The sequence below is a fragment of the Oncorhynchus clarkii genome, chromosome 29, assembly GCF_045791955.1.
Source record: "Oncorhynchus clarkii lewisi isolate Uvic-CL-2024 chromosome 29, UVic_Ocla_1.0, whole genome shotgun sequence".
In the NCBI taxonomy this organism is placed as follows: domain Eukaryota; kingdom Metazoa; phylum Chordata; class Actinopteri; order Salmoniformes; family Salmonidae; genus Oncorhynchus; species Oncorhynchus clarkii.
In genome coordinates, this window is record NC_092175.1 from 28581673 (window position 1) to 28602556 (window position 20884).

General features: G+C 39.7%; 1 protein-coding gene across 2 annotated transcripts in view; it reads left to right on the forward strand.

The window, feature by feature from the left end:
* The first annotated feature begins 6750 nt into the window (after positions 1–6750).
* The window catches only part of LOC139388450 (transmembrane protein 164-like), a 42876-nt gene continuing 28742 nt past the window's right edge, over positions 6751–20884 (forward strand). The window contains exon 1 of one of the 2 annotated variants that reach the window (XM_071135113.1): positions 6751–7996. In XM_071135113.1, the coding sequence (XP_070991214.1) occupies positions 7634–7996 (363 nt within the window). In that variant the 5' untranslated portion in view covers positions 6751–7633. The remainder of the gene's footprint in view (positions 7997–20884) is intronic. The other variant, XM_071135114.1, reaches the window with a different exon arrangement.

The following is a 20884-nucleotide window of genomic DNA, read 5'->3' on the forward strand; positions in this document are numbered from 1 at the left end:
GAACAGTATTTAATTTGATATCTTCTACGGATTGTGTATTATGACTTCTGATTTTAGTGCTTTTTCAAAATGATCTTGTGTCTTTTTATTCTATATGAACAGCATACAACAGACAATGGATCATGCTAGCGAAAGTTTTCCTTTTGTTTTCTGACCTCTCTTGCAACTACGGTATCAGAGCCATGTTAAAAATGAAAAGAGGATTTGGTCATATGATGAAGGCTATGTGAATTACTTTATTACATTTTGACATGTACATTTTAGTCATGTAGTAGACGCTTTTATTCAGAGCGACTTAACAGGAGCAATTAGGGTTAAATGCCTTGCTCAAGGGCACATCAACAGATTTTTCACCTAGTCACCTCACATTTCTTTGCAAAAGATCTTAGGGAAAAAAGAAAGGACCACTTTATTTAATGAATTCATTTCATATTAAAATGTCAATAAAATTTGACTTTCAGAAAGATCACAAAACAAAAAAGGTCATTGTCATTAAAACCTATTTCTCAAAGTTTCAGAGAATTATTAACTTTGTTATGGCTTATTCTTGAAACTAAGTACATTACAGGTGTTGTGTTCTGTGATTACATTTTTTTGTGTGATTTATTTGACCATTTTATAACACAACAACCACACGTGGATACAGTACAATGCCATTAAAATCATTGAGGATGACACAAAAAAGTTTTAAAATGTATTTCCATTGTGGTCCTCATGAAAATAAATGAAAACAAAATATACACAAGATTATAACATGAAAACCAAGTACATCTCAAACACATCTCATCAATAGGGAGGAAACCATAAAAGGAATAAAATAGATTAACAATTATACATTCCTTTAAGCCTGTGCAGTTTTATAGCATTTTGTCCATAAACCATTTCTTAAGGTTTATCTTAAAACTTTCTAGCATAGGAATGGATTTTATATGGTTTGGTACACCATTGCATTCCACAACGCCAGTGTTAAGGAAAGAGCTTTTTCCAGCCATGCTCCTATAGCAGAGCGGTCTGATATTGGCAACACTGTCTCTGGTGTGATGGCTATGAGTCTCTAATGAAATAAAAATAACCAGTCGGGTAACTGGGGGCAAGGTCATGTATAACTTTAAAACCCCCAACAGTTTGATCTGCACCACCCGGAGATCAACTGGAAGCCAGTTTAGTTCCCTGAAATGGTTAGGACCAATGTGCGTCCTAGGGAAGAGCTTGAGTATCATTCTCATTAGTTTGATTTGTGCCGTTTGAAGTGTGTACTTCATATTTTTTGTTATACCACTGAACCATGAGATACAAGCATATTCATAGTGGCACTGTATCAGATGTTTCCATAGTCTCTGTATCCAGGAACTTGGCAACCCTTGCCAGGAACTTTGTCCTGGAGTTAACCTTCCCAATGTCCTTCAGAGCCATGAGTTCACCTGTCGTGTTGGTCCAGTTCACATCCAAGTATGTAACAGAGCATTTTTCGTTCACCACTACACTTGACCTAGAAGTTGGAAAAGTTTCTTACTTTGTGTTTGGAACTAAACAGGATACATTCTGTCTTGCCTAAATGCAGAGACAGTTTGTTGTCGGATAACCACTCACTGACTTTAGTCAGTTTGCTGCTTAGGGTCTTTTCAACTGTCTCCTTATTCTTATGTGAAACCAAGAGGGCAGAATCGTCCGCATACAGGAACAGAGGGCATGAACAGGCAGAATCCATGTCATTTATATAGACATGGAAACATGACCACATGATGACAGGCTCCTAACACATTTGCCAGAGAGCCATAGAACTGACCCTGATGGTTGATGTAGAGACAGTATTGATGGAAAGGATATCTTAACATTAACTTATTACCAGCGTTTATGCCTTTGATATGGCTTGATATTCCCAAGTATGGATTATCTCCATAAAAAAAACCTATTAGTTGACATAAAAACTATTAAAACAGAGTGGGGTGGGTGTGGGCGCAGTTCAGCTCTTAGTGCTGGAGTGATCTCATAATCTTTTCAGGAAATCTGAATGTCAATATTTTCGCTGTGCACTCCATTAGAAGTTTTTTATTTGCATAAACATTTTGGTGAATCATACTGACACCAACATCCATAGAGGGGAAACGTTTTAGTGTTTTGAAGCCCAAAGTACAGGAAGTAACTGCTCATCACTACCGCCCACCCCCAGAGGGTGGGTGGGGCTTTTTTCTGTCTGTATGTACATTGTCTTTGATGTTTATGGAGACAGTATTAGATCAGACAAAACAAATCCAAACCATAGGCAGTTTAAGTCAAGAAAGGGTTGCACATTTACCTTTACGTCTTGATTGCAATCTCTAATCCTAGCAATTTACAGTCCAGTAGCAGTCAGTGCCGTTTAGGATGAGGCAGGACAATTTTTTTTTGTTAATGGGCATGGCCTTATTTCTATTACAGCATATTGGATGACTGTCATTCATATTCCATTCACCCAGTTCAATGTAACAGCAATAGGTTTAGGCTACTACATACATAATACTCAAATTTTCCCTACACCCATCATGAAGTTGCTACAACCTAGCCTATGAATGAAAGTTTACAACGTAGGTGCACACAGGTCGAGAGAAAATGTTGAGGTGACAGACAGTGACACATAAACAGACAGTGACACATCCAATACCGCCTTGCACACTCTTGCCTGCATCTAGCTTATATAGGGTGTAATCATTAGTCCAACAGTTTCAAACAAGAGTTTTTATTGGACAAATTCAGGTATGTTTATCCCCATTTTGTTCCGTTTGCTTATGTTTAAGAAAAGTTTTTCAACAGAATCGGCAGAATGAATACATCCCTGATCACTGTAAATACAGTTCACTTTCATAGCAGCCACTTTGTATTCCTTCTCGCATCTATGCACTCCCCCCCTCTCACCTTTTCCCTTCGCTTGTGAACTTCAATGCACAACACATCAGCTGTTCCAAGCCAAACTGTTGTTATCATATTAGCTAAAGAAATGTCATAGTCAACATAGCTAATAGAACTAACGCGTTGGTAAACCCGCTACAATCATGCAGTAACATTACAGCGTACAGTCAGTAAGCAGTTCAGCACTTACACCGGCAGGACCCGGTGGCAATACATTAGTAAAACCAAAAGCTTACCTTGACTTGGAAGAGTTGTTTGGATAGTCATAGCCAGCTAGCTAACGTAGCACCCCCCTGTTTGAGCAGTGTTTGAGTAGACTAAACTAGCTAGCTGCATTTGCTAGCTAAGTAAGTGAAACTGCTCTTCCATAATTTTGGAAGAAATTAATTTGTTCAAAACTGTTAGACTATTGTCTTTCTCTCTTTTTGAGGTAACTACTCACCACATGTTATGTACTGCAGTGCTAGCTAGCTGTAGCTTATGCTTTCAGTACTGGATTTATTCTCTGATCTTTTGATTGGGTGGACAACATGTCAATTCATGCTGCAAGAGATCTGATAGGTTGGAGGATGTCCTCCTAAATTTGTCGCAATTACTGTGTACGTTTATGGACGGGGATGAGAACCATGAGCCTCCTAGGTTTTGTATTGAAGTCAATGTACCCAGAGGCTACACCGTGGTGCTGCCCTACAGAGTGCTGTTGAGACTACTGTAGACCTTCATTGCAAAATGGTGTTATTTATTTATTAATAGTCAATTATTTGGTTATATTTAGTATAGTTATATCTATCTATCTATATATCTATCTAGTTATATCTAAAAATGATAACTTGTCTTAACATTTTTATTTTTATGAAATTCACTGAGGAGGATGGTCCTCCTCTGAGGAGCCTCCACTGTTACAGTCAGCACAGGTTCTGTGCAAAAATGTATATTCTTCTCAGAAAAATACACTGCCATTGCTTCATGAGCCCTACAAATCAATTGTATGAATTAACCATCTCCTGTAGGTTCTCTATACGGGCAGGTGGGAAAGCACATAGCTTCTGGGTGGGGAGGGCAGACATGGGGTATAGAGAGAAATAGTAACGTTATATTTTTGTAGGAACGAACTCCGTCTCGGTTCGTTGGACAAACAAAGCCTATGGAAGAAATTAATGGCGTTTTTGTAGGGTTTTTGTATAAACACCCAAAGGAAGGTCTGTCGTAAACACAGGCATACGAGACCGTATGTTTTATTCAATGAGACTCTTTATCAGCTAACATACAGTGCCTTGCGAAAGAATTCGGCCCCCTTGAACTTTGCGACCTTTTGCCACATTTCAGGCTTCAAACATAAAGATATAAAACTGTATTTTTTGTGAAGAATCAACAACAAGTGGGACACAATCATGAAGTGGAACGACATTTATTGGATATTTCAAACTTTTTTAACAAATCAAAAACTGAAAAATTGGGCGTGCAAAATTATTCAGCCCCTTTACTTTCAGTGCAGCAAACTCTCTCCAGAAGTTCAGTGAGGATCTCTGAATGATCCAATGTTGACCTAAATGACTAATGATGATAAATACAATCCACCTGTGTGTAATCAAGTCTCCGTATAAATGCACCTGCACTGTGATAGTCTCAGAGGTCCGTTAAAAGCGCAGAGAGCATCATGAAGAACAAGGAACACACCAGGCAGGTCCGAGATACTGTTGTGAAGAAGTTTAAAGCCGGATTTGGATACAAAAAGATTTCCCAAGCTTTAAACATCCCAAGGAGCACTGTGCAAGCGATAATATTGAAATGGAAGGAGTATCAGACCACTGCAAATCTACCAAGACCTGGCCGTCCCTCTAAACTTTCAGCTCATACAAGGAGAAGACTGATCAGAGATGCAGCCAAGAGGCCCATGATCACTCTGGATGAACTGCAGAGATCTACAGCTGAGGTGGGAGACTCTGTCCATAGGACAACAATCAGTCGTATATTGCACAAATCTGGCCTTTATGGAAGAGTGGCAAGAAAGCCATTTCTTAAAGATATCCATAAAAAGTGTTGTTTAAAGTTTGCCACAAGCCACCTGGGAGACACACCAAACATGTGGAAGAAGGTGCTCTGGTCAAATGAAACCAAAATTGAACTTTTTGGAACAATGCAAAACGTTATGTTTGGCGTAAAAGCAACACAGCTGAACACACCATCCCCACTGTCAAACATGGTGGTGGCAGCATCATGGTTTGGGCCTGCTTTTCTTCAGCAGGGACAGGGAAGATGGTTAAAATTGATGGGAAGATGGATGGAGCCAAATACAGGACCATTCTGGAAGAAAACCTGATGTAGTCTGCAAAAGACCTGAGACTGGGATGGAGATTTGTCTTCCAACAAGACAATGATCCAAAACATAAAGCAACATCTACAATGGAATGGTTCAAAAATAAACATATCCAGGTGTTAGAATGGCCAAGTCAAAGTCCAGACCTGAATCCAATCGAGAATCTGTGGAAAGAACTGAAAACTGCTGTTCACAAATGCTCTCCATCCAACCTCACTGAGCTCGAGCTGTTTTGCAAGGAGGAATGGGAAAAAAATTCAGTCTCTCGATGTGCAAAACTGATAGAGACATACCCCAAGCGACTTACAGCTGTAATCGCAGCAAAAGGTGGCGCTACAAAGTATTAACTTTTAAGGGGGCTGAATAATTTTGCACGCACAATTTTTCAGTTTTTGATTTGTTAAAAAAGTTTGAAATATCCAATAAATGTCGTTCCACTTCATGATTGTGTCCCACTTGTTGTTGATTCTTCACAAAAAAATACAGTTTTATATCTTTATGTTTGAAGCCTGAAATGTGGCAAAAGGTCACAAAGTTCAAGGGGCCGAATACTTTCGCAAGGCACTGCATCTTTGGTGATTATTTTTAAATTACTTTTATTTTAAAAAGCACATAAAGGCTTCATAATTCATAAAGGTCATGTTAACCGACTGCTGCTGTATCATAGAACAAAACGTATAAGATCTCCTAAACCTGTGTTAACCTCAGACCTTATTTTCGAAGTTTATTCCAAAATCCTATTATTTTCCCATAGGGATGGGTGAACGAACTAGAGGTTACTCGTTTCCGGGTTTTAGGACTACAAGCTGGCGAGATCAATATGTAACATAGACTGATGTCAAATATTTGTATAACTAACGTTAACCCAAAACAGACCAGAAGTCTGTCGTTTCCAATGGGAGCAAATAAATCATAGCGGGCAGAACAAGCAAGGAGGCGGCCAGAGCCAAGCACGAGCTAGTGAGATCATATTGGCGCGTTCTAGCCTTTATTTGCATATTTCCGTTTGGAACGCTACTCTGTTACCGGTCACTGGGCTTCCTCTCATCACAATTTTGGTAGTGAGTGGAAACGCCAACCGGATGCTACACATGTATACATTCAGTAAAATATCTGGCTAATTGTTCTGTATGTGCTGATATGTACCACTATCAAATTTCCTGGGGTCACTTCTTCAGCTGTGATGAAAAACCACTAGAGGGCGAGCCTGCACTTATATTAATGAGATACTGCGAGAGCTACACCCTATGGATACACCCAGCACAGGTCCATTAAAATGTCACTTATTGTTGACTGAAATAATAATGATACATTTTATTTGCACAGCTTAATAGATTGGTTTCCATCTCAAACTACATTTTAAAACCAATGGTGTTTACCGCTCTTACGTGACAGGGCAAGCTGTTCCATAAATATAGAACACTTGTTATTGTTAATGAATGTTATGTTTTTTTTTTTTTTACACATCAGATACAGCAGATTGTAAATGTATAGACATCTGTATACAAAGGGGGTCTAGTAGTCAGGGGTTAACTGAAAAAGGCGGGGTTTAAACGCAACTATCCCCTAGGAAGTAATTTTCCTAGTGTGTAGAGACGAAATTTTAAATGGGTTAGAAGGAACTTGATGGATAGAGCTAAACTGGTTTGGTGAAGAAAGCTATGCTATATTCTTTAATACAAACATATCTGAAAGAAAACGCCGTTGTAGGCAGCAAGAACCGTATGTTACAACGCACGTGGACTCGAATATCAGTTGTAATGTAACTAGTTAGTAAGCTACCTTCACAGTCTCGTGCTTGATCGAACGATGTTAAATCTTCGCGATTCTGCTAACTTGTGATAAATGGTTGGATTGAATAGTGCAACTGGGGACCAACGATGACCTCTCTTGATGAGATATAGCAACATAAGAACTACAACTGGACTGTTGAATGTGCTACTATTTATCTTACTCGTAGCCATATCTTTGGATGCTGCTGCCAGCTAGTTAACTTAATTTCTTGCAACTAATGAATAGCTAAACGTCTAAAATGCCACTGCAAATAGGTGACTTGGTCGACATGTCGGTAGCTAATCACGTGGTTACTTGTATGTACACGGGGGTACAACCATAGCTTCATTATGAATGACCAGGTTTCTATATGATTGAGAAGCAGCTATAGTTAACTAGCTACTCCCACACTGCAATTTGGTCTCACACTGGCGGCCTCCGAGTTACAGTCCACGCAGTCTAGCTAGCTGAATTTCTACTAGTACTACGTCTACTTGTCAAGAATAGGAGGCGGTGGCAGCTGTGGTGTACATTTCTGCGTTCTTTATAGAGATCACTGCCAGGGTGAAATACTGCAGTTCATGTTTCGACAAGAAGTCAGTGTACTATCTTTTATTTCCGTCTTGTTCTTACCTTTTCCAAAACGAGAAGAGGAATATGTCTAGATATAACATTTACAGTATTTTAGACTGGTTGTATGGCGGCGTGGACCCAAAGTTTGAAGGAAACGGGGGCCCAGAATGTGCCGCCTTTATTGCACCCCAACAACGTATCGGCGAGAGTTTTGTCATGGTTCTGATTTCCATCGTGGAAGTTGTCGTCGCACTGAGGAAAATCAACATTTCTAAAGAACTCAAAGAGATAGCGAAATATGGTCCAAGCATAAAAGAGGACAGTTTGGGCAAGAACCTGTTGCTGGTTGCTTTGTGTATGACGTTTGGAGTTGAGGTTGGATTCAAATTCGCCAAAAAGACAGTGATATACCTACTGAATCCTTGTCATGTTGTGACCATGTTGCAGGTAAGATTGCTATAAGGCTGGGAATACTAGCAACAACCACTTTTTGCAAAAATACATGGTGTTATTCACACAGGATTTAAACGTACTTTTAAAGGGGCAATCTGCTGTTGCATGTATACATTTTGCATTTATACATGAATGATATGTACCCATTTGATTCTTGAAGAATGTCACTTCTAAATGACTCGAGCTAAGTATAACTGTTGTAACCCATCAGAAGCAAAACTTTACCCATGTTTTTCTCCAATGTTTGTAAGCAAACACTATAGCCTCCAAACATGGTTAAAACTATAGTTTTGATATCATGGATGGTCAGTCCTTCATCCATAGCGCTGTCTTTAAATTTGAGTGGTTACATTTCTCCAGCCCCATCCCTCAGTTTTTTACGGAAACGGGGGCTTTGCTATGGTTTCAACTGCTGATTGCCCGTTAGTTACTTTTGTCTTTTGGGGAATTGTATCTCAAATTTAAAGTGTGAACTTGAGATGGGCCTACTAATTGTTTTAGTGTTGAATGTGCATTGAGCATTTCTGTGTAGAGTAGACCTACTCAATGTACATTGAACAAAAATATAAGCACAACATGTAAAGTGTTGGTCGCATGTTTTATGAGCTGAATTAAAAAATCCTAGACATTTTAGATACATACACAACAAGCTTATTTCGGTCAAATTTTGTGCACAAATTTGTTTTCATCCCTGTTAGTGAGTATTTCTCCTTTGCCAAGATAATCCATCCACTTGACAGGTGTGGAATATCAAGATTCTGATTAAATAGCATGATTATTACACAGGTGCATCTTGTTCTGGGCAAATAACAGGCAACTCTAAAATGTGCATTATTGTCACACAACACAATGCCACAGATGTCTCAAGTTTTGAGGGAGCGTGCAATTTGCATGCTGACAGCAGGATTTCCACCAGAGCTGATGCCAGATAATTGAATGTTCATTACTCTACCATAAACGACCTCCAACATCATTTAGAGAATTTGGCAGTACATCCAACTGGCCTCGCAACCACAGACCACATGTATGGCGTTGTCTGGGCGAGCGGCTTGCTGATGTGAGTGCCTCATGTTGGGGTTATGGTATGGGTAGTCAGTCATAAGGTACAGACAACTAACACAATTACATTTTATCGATGGCAATTTGAATGCACAGAGATACTGTAACGAGATCTTGAGGCCCATTGTTGTACCATTCATCTGCTTCAATCACCTCATGTTTCAGCATGATGATAGATGGCGCCATGTCTAAAGGATCTGTAAACACTTCCTGGAAGCTGAAAATGTGGGTATATGAACCAGATACTGACTGGTTTTCTGATCCACACTAGAGGTCAACCGACTATGATTTTTCAACACCGATACCGGTTATTGGAGAACCAAAAAAAAGCCTATACCGATTAATCAGCCAATTTTTTTATTTTATTTGTTTATTTATTTGTAATAATGACAATTACAACAATACTGAATGAACACTTATTTTAAATTCATATAATACAGAAATAATATCAATTTAGCCTCAAATAAATAATGAAACATGTTCAATTTGGTTTAAATAATGCAAAAACAAAGTGTTGGAGAAGAAAGTAAAAGTGCAATATGTGCCATGTAAAAAAGCTAACGTTTAAGTTCCTTGCTCGGAACATGAGAACATATGAAAGCTGGTGGTTCCTTTTAACATGAGTCTTCAATATTCCCAGGTAAGAAGTTTTAGGTTATAGTTATTATAGGAATTATAGGACTATTTCTCTCTATACGATTTGTATTTCATATACCTTTGACTATTGGATGTTCTTATAGGCACTTTAATATTGCCAGTGTAACAGTATAGCTTCCGTCCCTCTTCTCGCTCGAACCAGGAACACATCGACAACAGCCACCTTCGAAGCAGCGTTACCCATGCAGAGCAAGGGGAACAACCACTCCAAGTCTCAGAGCAAGTGACGTTTGAAACGCTATTAGCACACACCCCGCTAACTAGCTAGCCATTTCACATCGGTTACACCAGCCTAATCTCGGGAGTTGATAGGCTTGAAGTCATAAACAGCGCAATGCTTGAAGAATTGCGAAGAGCTGCTGGCAAACGCACGAAAGTACTGTTTGAATGAATGCTTACGAGCCTGCTGCCTACCATCGCTCAGTCAGACTGCTCTATCAAATATCAAATCATAGACTTAATTATAACATAATAACACACAGAAATACAAGCCTGTGGTCATTAATATGGTCGAATCCGGAAACTATCATTTCGAAAACAAAACGTTTATTCTTTCAGTGAAATACGGAACCGTTTCGTATTTTATCTAACAGGTGGCATCCCTAAGTCTAAATATTGCTCTTACATTGCACAACCTTCAATGTTATGTCATAATTATGTACAATTCTGGCAAATTAATTACTGCCTTTGTTAGGAATAAATGGACTTCACACAGTTCAGAATGAGCCAGGCGGCCCAAACTGCTGCATATACCCTGACTGCTTGCACGAAACGCAAGAGAAGTGACAATTTCCCTAGTTAAAATAAATTCATGTTAGCAGGCAATATTAGCTAAATATGCAGGTTCATAAAATATATACTTGTGTATTGATTTTAAAGAAAGGCATTGATGTTTATGGTTAGGTACATTGGTGCAACGACAGTGCTTTTTTTCTCATGCGCTTGTTAAATCATCACCTGTTTCTCAAAGTAGGCTGTGATTCGATGAGAAATGAACAGGCACCGCATCGATTATATGCAACGCAGGACATGCTAGATAACTACACATGGTTGATGATATTACTAGTTTAACTAGTGATTATGTTAAGATAAGTTTAATGCTAGCTAGCAACTTACCTTGGCTTCTTGCTGCCCTCGTGTAACAGGTAGTCAGCCTGCCACACAGGCTCCTCGTGGAGTGCAATGTAAGGCAGGTGGTTAGAGCGTTGGACTAGTAACCGGAAGGTTGCAAAAACGAATCCCCGAGCTGACAAGGTAAAAACCTGTCGTTCTGCCCCTGAGCAAGGCAGTTAACCCACCGTTCCTAGGCCGTCATTGAAAATAAGAATGTGTTCTTAACTGACTTGCATAGTTAAATAAAGGTGTAAAAAAAATTGGCAAATCGGTGTCCAATAATACAGATTACCGATTTATGAACACTCGAAATCGGCCCCAATTAATCAGCCATTCCGATTAATCGGTCAGTATACAAAGATTGTCTCTCTCTGTTCCAGCACCTTATGCACTATATGGGTGGTTCTAATCCTGAATGCTGATTGGTGAAAACCATATTCCAGCCGGTGTCTATTCCACAAATTACCACCGGCTAAATCTATGATGTTAAAATGCCTATTTACTCTGTTCTATCTGACTGCGCAATCCACTGTCTCATCAGCCCAGCCAGGCAATTTATAAACTTGATCTCTACTATAAAAAGCATCCAGACATGATCTCATATTTCTTTTAGACTAACATTTCGTTTTCAATAGCGGAGATTTGTGTAAGCCTTAGTTGGTCTCTGACATTTGGAACATTGTTTCAATATTCAAATTCGATCTCCAGCTGTCCCATAGTAATGAATGAGTCGGGACCAGACAGGCAGGCAGTGTTTCTCAGTCAGTCGAAATCATGAATGAATCAGCTTATCATGTTGTAGCTTCAATTAAGGGAGTCCTGATGGCGAGGAGGGGACTAGATAGAAACACATGGTGAAGGAAAGGAGAAGAAACGCTGGTAGGTAGGGGGAATGTATCTTGACTAGCTGCCCACCTAGTACACAATGAGGGGTTTGTTGTTCAGTCAGCCTCAGTCTGAACATGAGGTGTGGGCTGTGAGTGTGTCTACTGAGCTGACATTTGGAGAGCACTCAACACAGGGGGTGTTGAGGTAGGGGCTCATCTGTTGTAATGTTGTGCATGAGTATCCCCCTCTTCCCAAAGTGGTGTGCTGCGGTGCACTGTAATTGTCTGATCTTATCCCACTCAATTTAACTGAGAGGATCATGTTGAATCATGTAAAGGGCAATGTCATCAGTTTCAGATCATTGATCAGAAAAAGGGCATGTTATGATTGCAATATTGCAGTCATCAAGAAAGTCTGTTTTATTTGGCTCTGAAGCCCAAGGCTATCCAACGTGTCAACAGAAAGAGTGGTTAGAACTTGTTACTTGGGCTGACACCATTTAGTCCACTGGTTGATTAGTTTGGTCGATAAGCTGTTAATTGACCAAGATTTCTTTAGTCGAGCAGCAGCAAAAAAAAATAAAAAATCATGGTGTACAAGACACCTGTCTGATTCGTGCCTGTGAGTGGACTGATCCATTGTGGAGGCTGTTGGGATGACACAGTCCATCAGTCTAAGACGTGCTACTGAAATTGTATATGGTTATTATATTTATATTATATATGGTTAGAATGACATTTTATAGCATGCGCTTTCTCCCGCATTTGGATAATGGTCTATGTCCGCGGTTCTGAAACGCATACGTGCTTGTTGAATTGGTGCCTTTTCCTAGACCATGTTGCTATGTGCATAATAGCCAGCATATTGGTGTTGAGAACAATGCAGCGGGGGCAGCAGCAGAGATGGGGAACAAGAAAACAGTCCTTGCCTTAATTGTCTAAGAAAAGTAAGGAGAGGAAACCTCAACTAAAACTAGGACTGTAATCAATAGCTTAACTGTTGAATGTGCCTGGCTTTAGAAATTATCCATATACTGTATCAGTCAAGTTTGGACACACTTACTCATTCCAGGGTTTTTCTTTATTTTTACAATGAAGAATAATATTGAAGACATCAAAAGTATGAAATAACAACATATGGAATCATGTAGTAACCAAAAAAGTGTTAAACAAATCAAAATACATTTTAGATTTTTCAAAGTAGCCACCTTTTGCCTTGACAGCTTTGCACACTCTTGGCATTCCCTCAAACAGCTTCATGAGGTAGTCACCTGGAATGCATTTCAATTAACAGGTGTGCCTTAAGTTCATTTGTGGAATTTCTTTCCTCTGTAATGTGTCATCGCTTGATCGTTTTTGCGTCTGCACTTGAATAAACTTTCAAAGTTTTGTACAATTTTAAGAATTAAGGAGGCCACTGTGTTCTTGGGGACCTTCAAAGCTGCATAATTATTTTGTACCCTTCCTCAGATCTGTGCCTTGACACAATCATGTCTCGGAGCTCTACGGACAATTCCTTCGACCTCATTGCTTGGTTTATGCTCTGACATGCACTGTCAACTGTGGGATCTTTTATATAGACAGGTGTGTGCCTTTCCAAATAATGTCCAATCAATTGAATTCCAATCAAGTTTACAAACATCTCAAGGATGATCAATGGAAACAGAATGCATCTGAGCTCAATTTCCACTTTTGTTTTTCTTCAGGTTTTTAGAAATGTTTGCAAATTTATGTTTTCACTTTGTCATTATGGGGTATTGTGTGTCGATTGAATTGGTATTTTTATTTTTTTCTTAAATCCATTTTAGAATAAGGCTGTAACGGAATGTGGAAAAAGTCGAGGGGTCTGAATACTTTCCGACTGCACTAATATATATATTACACACAGTTGAAGTCAGAAGTTTACATACACTTAGGTTGGAGTCATTAAAACTCATTTTTCAACCACTCCACAAATTCATTTCCTAACCAACTTGCCAAAACTATAGTTTAACATCTACTTTGTGCATGACACCAGTAATTTTTCCAGCAATTGTTTACAGACAACTTATTTAACTTATAATTCACTGTATCACAATTCCAGTGGGTCAGAAGTTTACATACACTAACTTGACTGTGCCTTTTAAACAGATTGGAAAATTCCAGAAAATGATGTCATGGCTTTAGAAGCTTCTGATGGGCTAATTTGGGGTGTACCTGTGGATTTATTTAAAGGCCTACCTTTAAACTCAGTGCCTCTGCTTGACATCATGGGAAAATCAAAAGAAATCAGACAAGACCTCAGAATTATTTTTTTTTGTAGACCTCCACAAGTCTGGTTCATCCTTGGGAACAATTTCCAAAAGCCTGAAGGTACCACATTTTGTACAAACAATAGTACACAAGTATAAACACCATGGGACCAAGCAGCCGTCATACCGCTCAGGAAGGAGACTTGTTCTGTCTCCTAGAGATGACCGTACTTTGGTGCGAAAAGTGCAAATCAATCCCAGAACAACAGCAAAGGACCTTGTGAAAATGCTTTAGGAAATGGGTACAAAAGTATCTATATCCACAGCAAAACAAGTCCTATATCGACATAACCTGAGAGGCGCTCAGCAAGAAAGAAGCCACTGCTCCAAAACCGTCATTAAAAAGCCAGACTACGGTTTGCAACTGCACATGGGGACAAAGATCATACTATTTGGAGAAATGTCCTCTGGTCTGATGAAATAAAAAACTGTTTGGCCATAATGACCATCATTATGTTTGGATGAAAAAGGGGGACGCTTGCAAGCTGAAGAACACCATCCCAACCGTGAAGCACGGGGGTGGCAACATCATGTTGTGGGGGTGCTTGCTGCAGGAGTGACTGGTGCACTTCACAAAATAGATGGCATCATGAGGAAGGGAAATTATGTGGATATATTGAAGCAACATCAGTCAGAAAGTTCAAGTTTGGCGCAAATGGGTCTTCCAAATGGACAATGACCCGAAGCATACTTCCAAAGTTGTGGCAAAATGGCTTACGGACTTAAGCCCTGACCTCAACCCCATAGAACATTTGTGGGCAAAACTGAAAAAGTGTGTGCAAGCAATGAGACCTACAAACCTGACTTGGTTACACAAACTCTGTCAGGAGGAATGGGCCACAATTCACCCAACTTAATGTGGGATGCTTGTGGAAGACTACCAGAAACATTTGACCCAAGTTAAACAATTTAAAGGTAATGCTACCAAATACTAATTGAGTGTATGTTAACTTCTGACCCACAGAGAATGTGATGAAAGAAATAAAAGCTGAAATAATAATTATCTTTACTATTCTGACATTTCACATTCTTATAATAAAGTGGTGATCCTATCTGACCTAAGACAGGGAATGTTTGCTAGGATTAAATGTCAGGAATTGTGAAACTGAATTTAAATGTATTTGTGCGTAGGTGTATGTAAACTTCTGACTTCAACTAATATATATATGTGTGTGTGTGTGTGTATATATTCCAAGACATTGAACTGTTTCCCCGTAAACCACGTTCCCCGTCTTGCTTTAGCAGTATGCTTAGGGTCATTGTTCTGCTGGAAGGTGTCCCAGTCTCAAATCTCTGCAAGACTGAAACAGTTTCCCCTCAAGAATTTCCCTGTATTTAGAGCCACCCATCATTCCTTCAATTCTGACCAGTTTCCCAGTCCCTGCTGATGGAAAAACATCCCCACAGCATAATGCTGCCATGCTGGACACTCTTCCGTAAAGCCCAGCTTTGTGGAGTGTATGGCTTTAAGTGGCCCATAGTCCTATGGACAGACACTCCAATCAATGCTGTGGAGCTTTGCAGTTCCTTCAGGGTTATCTTTGTTGCCTCTGGTTGATGCCCTCCTTGCCTGGTCTGTGAGTTTGTGGGCGGCCCTCTCTTGACAGGTTTGCTGTGGTGCCATATTCTTCAATTTTTTAAAATAATGGATTTAATGGTGCTCCGTGGGATGTTCAAAGTTTCAGACTTTTTAAATAACCCAACCCTGATCTGTACTTCTCCATAACTTTGTCCTTGACCTGTTTGGAGAGCTCCCTGGTCTTCATAGTGCCGCTTGCTTGGTGGTGCCCCTTCCTTAGTGGTGTTGCAGACTCTGGGGCCTTTCAGAACAGGTGTGTGTATATACAGTGGGGCAAAAAAGTATTTAGTCAGCCACCAATTATGCAAGTTCTCCCACTTAAAAAGATGAGAGGCCTGTAATTTTCATCATAGGTACACTTCAACTATGACAGACAAAATTAGGAAAAAAAATCCAGAAAATCACATTGTAGGATTTTTAATGAATTTATTTGCAAATTTATGGTGGAAAATAAGTATTTGGTCACCTACAAACAAGCAAGATTTCTTGCTCTCACAGACCTGTAACTTCTTCTTTAAGAGGCTCTGCACCAGGCTGGGAAGACTGAATCTGCAATAGGTAAGCAGCTTGGTTTGAAGAAATCAACTGTGGGAGCAATTATTAGGAAATGGAAGACATACAAGACCACTGATAATCTCCCTCGATCTGGGGCTCTATGCAAGATCTCACCCCGTTGGGTCAAAATGATCACAAGAACGGTGAGCAAAAATCCCAGATCCACACGGGGGGACCTAGTGAATGACCTGCAGAGAGCTGGGACCAAAGTAACAAAGCCTACCATCAGTAACACACTACGCCGCCAGGGACTCAAATCCTGCTGTGCCAGACGTGTCCCCCTGCTTAAGCCAGTACATGTCCAGGCCCATCTGAAGTTTGCTAGAGAGCATTTGGATGATCCAGAAGAAGATTGGGAGAATGTCATATGGTCAGATGAAACCAAAATATAACTTATTGGTAAAAACTCAACTCGTCGTGTTTGGAGGACAAAGAATGCTGAGTTGCATCCAAAGAACACCATACCTACTGTGAAGCATGGGGGTGGAAACATCATGCTTTGGGGCTGTTTTTCTGCAAAGGACCAGGACGACTGATCCGTGTAAAGGAAATAATGAATGGGGCCGTGTATCGTGAGATTTTGAGTGAAAACCTCCTTCCATCAGCAAGGGCATTGAAGATGAAACGTGGCTGGGTCTTTCAGCATGACAATGATCCCAAACACACCGCCCGGGCAACAAAGGAGTGGCTTCGTAAGAAGCATTTCAAGGTCCTGGAGTGGCCTAGCCAGTCTCCAGATCTCAACCCCATAGAAAATCTTTGGTTTTGAAAGTCTGTGTTGCCCAGCAACAGCCCCAAATCATCACTACTCTAGAGGAGATCTGCATGGAGGAATGGGCCAAAATACCAGCAACAGTGTGTGAAAACCTTGTAAAGACTTACAGAAAACGTTTGACCTCTGTCATTGCCAACAAAGGGTATATAACAAAGTATTGAGAAACTTTTGTTATTGACCAAATACTTATTTTCCACCATATTTTGCAAATAAATTAATTAAAAATCCTACAATGTAATTTTCTGGAATTTGTTTTTCTCATTTTGTCTGTCATAGTTGAAGTGTACCTATGATGAAAATTACAGGCCTCTCTTGTCTTTAAGTGGGAGAACTTGCACAATTGGTGGCTGACTAAATACTTTTTTGCCCCACTGTATATATGAGATCATGTGACACTTAGATTGCACACAGGTGGACTTTATTTAACAGATTATGTGACTTCTGAAGGTAGTCGTTGGTTGCACCAGATCTTAATTAGGGACTTCATAGCAAAAGGGTGAATACATATGCACGCACCACTTTTCGGTTTATTTTAATTTTGAGATTCTTTTTAAACAAGTTATTTTTTTTCACAACCAATTTAGACTATTTTGTGTGTATTACATGAAATCCAACTAAAAATCCATTTAAATTACAGGTTGTAATGCAACAAAATAGGAAAAACACCAAGGGGGGTGAATACTTTTGCAAGGCACTGTACCTCCAGTGTTACATTTTTTAAATAAGCATTTACATCAAGCAAAGTGAGTGCAGTCTAATCTTTTACATTCGTACAATTCTGCTTGTATCAATGACCAACAGGCATATCTATGCAATCAGTCACTCTGATGACTGTATATGAAGCACCTTTTCACAGGCTGCCAGCTGTTTGACTGTTTATCTGACTTGTTTGCACTAGACCAATATTTGTCTGGTAAATAAGGAGTAGTCATAGTTCTGCCCGCCTCCTAGAGACTACTGGGAGATGCCTTTCACTGCCAATTCCACTTACCGTTTACTATTCTGGGAACTCTTTGTATCCTGGTCAATGTTAACCAGGGGTTTAGAGTTACAGGTCTGCGCTGTGGCCCCTCATTAGCATATGTCTCGTGTCTGGTCAGTCTGTGGACAAAGATAAGCTGCTGTGACTTATTGTGGAGTAAGTTGGAGGTTTTGCGTGGAAAGGAACAGTGGATTATTTTGCTGTGAAGTTTGCTATAGAACAGTGGATTCTTTTGCTGTGAAGTTTGCTATAGAACAGTGGATTCTTTTGCTGTGAAGTTTGCTATAGAACAGTGGATTCTTTTGCTGTGAAGTTTGCTATAGAACAGTGGATTCTTTTGCTGTGAAGTTTGCTATAGAACAGTGGATTCTTTTGCTGTGAAGTTTGCTATAGAACAGTGGATTCTTTTGCTGTGAAGTTTGCTATAGAACAGTGGATTCTTTTGCTGTGAAGTTTGCTATAGAACAGTGGATTCTTTTGCTGTGAAGTTTGCTATAGAACAGTGGATTCTTTTGCTGTGAAGTTTGCTATAGAACAGTGGATTCTTTTGCTGTGAAGTTTGCTATAGAACAGTGGATTCTTTTGCTGTGAAGTTTGCTATAGAACAGTGGATTCTTTTGCTGTGAAGTTTGCTATAGAACAGTGGATTCTTTTGCTGTGAAGTTTGCTATAGAACAGTGGGTCCCAACTGTTTTTACTTTGGGACCCAAATTTCACCAGGTTGTCAGTTTCGAGCAAATATTCGCATCCTGATTTATTTTTATGCCAAAATGCAAGCTGGAAAACTATTTTTAATTCTATATTATAGTAAATGTAGCAATTATTTGACAAGGGAACAACATTCCCACCTTTTTCATTGTCAATAATTTAAATATTGTCCATATTCTTGATGAAGAATGTTAATAAGCTCACTGGTTTGAGATCACAAAATCAACCAAATCCGCTAAAAAGCTCTGCTAACAGCTCTATATTAAAAATACTGTGATTGAAGAAAAATTGTTCAGATTTAAATTCTAACATTTTTTAGGTTCCTTATAATTTCTACACTTCCTGGTTTTAGTTGTTTAAGTTCAGTCAGGAGTATTCCCCCCCCCCCCCCGCTATTATTTTCATTTATTTCCTCCGACACCCACGACCTATTCAAAATCTCCTGCGGGGTCGAGACCCACGAGTTGAGAATCTCTGCTATATAACATGCAACAACGACAACCGGGCTTGGCCGGTATACCGGAGTATTTTGGTAAAAGCCACAATGGTTTTCCAATACCGTTGAAACTATTTATTTTAAGTTTAATATATTTAAATTCGGGATGCACAATATATCGGTGAACATATCGGAATCGGCCGACATTAGCTAAAAATGACAACATCGGTATCGGCCCGGTGTCTAGTTTTACACCGATGTGCAAAACCGATGTCAAAGTTGACGTGCATACCTTTTATAACATGACATAATGACACCACATAAAATGTTGCACTACACATGCAACACAGCATTCCTAACCTAGCCCACAATGTCTGCTGCCTGGATCGAGCAGTCAACAAGTCGAGCAGTCATTTGAAAGAGTAAGTAAGAAAATTTCAGTGAGACAACTCAAAGGCAAAATCCATTCACGCCAAGATAATGGTATTCATTGACCTTGGCTATCAACTGTTCTATGTCGTGGGTGACGTTGGCTTTCGCTGACTGGTCGAGCACCGGTACACATTTTGCTCTACCAGAGTTACACAGTAATAGCTATTAGCTTCATGACATACTATGGAACACTGTTTGGGTCTGCGTGTCAAAGAAGATACACGTCAAATAACACTTTGACGAGTCCTAACACTTTTTGACGCACTAAATAAGCTTTTCATTTGACATGTAAAATAACACAGTTCTATTATAGAATGTTGTGTGTACTGAATTTGCACGTGCAAGCCAAGCGCCACCACTACTATCAGTATCACTGTCATAGCTGTACAAAAAGTCTGCAAACAAGCACACACCAAGTACAATACCGCGTTGGTAATAAAGCATTATTTGTTTGACCGCAACTTCTGGGGTAGCTAGCTTTAGCTTGGTACCTAGATAGCACCAGTACAACCAGCCTGAAAACAATGGCCAGTAGGAACTGCAGTCATTTTCATTATTCTTACACACAAGGATTCCTAAATCATTGCGAAGTATTGTTGTTTGCCTATTGAAATTGAACTTCAGTTCATGAAAATAAATGGCTAGCCAGCTACTTAATCCTGTTGCCCAAAGCTAACGTTATAAGCAGCCAGCTAGCTTCATCTAGCTAGTGAGGCTCGACCGGACCGGGTTGTGAAGCTAGCCACAATAAAGATTAGGCACAACAGTGGAGTTTGTGGTTTGCCCTCAAAATAAAAGGACTTCTTTGAAAGTGATGCAGAATGTTACAATTGGTGGAATCATGCCATATTTGGACTAGATAATGTTTTAAAAAAAGGTTGGAATGTGAAGCAATGAAATCGGGTATCAGTCTACTCTGTGACACCCACAGAACACAACTGTGAAGACTTTACACAAATATTAAAGTTTTAGCTTGTTGTGGGACTGTGACTGTGAAATCACCTCCCCAGTCAGCCTATTGTGTGTATTGACATTCATATTGCACTGTACAGCTTTACCTAAGGATTGGGGATCAATCAAATGGGGTATCTGTCTACTCAATACCCAAGATATTTTTTCCCAATGTCCTCCTCAAGAGACTCCAAAACATCCACACAGTATTGTTTTTCTGCGGGAAAAGTGTTCAATACACGCAGGTTGACAATAAATGTGGCTCAATTCAGTTGTTTCAGAGTCCCGCAATAAGAGCTACGACGCTAATGTTCTCTGGGTGTCACTGAGTAGACTGATACCCCATGCCATTGATCTACAATCCATAGGTAAGGCTGTACAGTGAAATAAGTATGCCCCAAATGCAATTCTAAAGTATTATACATCCGGTGTGTTTTCTGCAGATTTTTGTCAAATTAATAAATTGTCTTTTGTTGATTTTATATAACATTCCAACCTCGTTTAGCCTGATCTATTC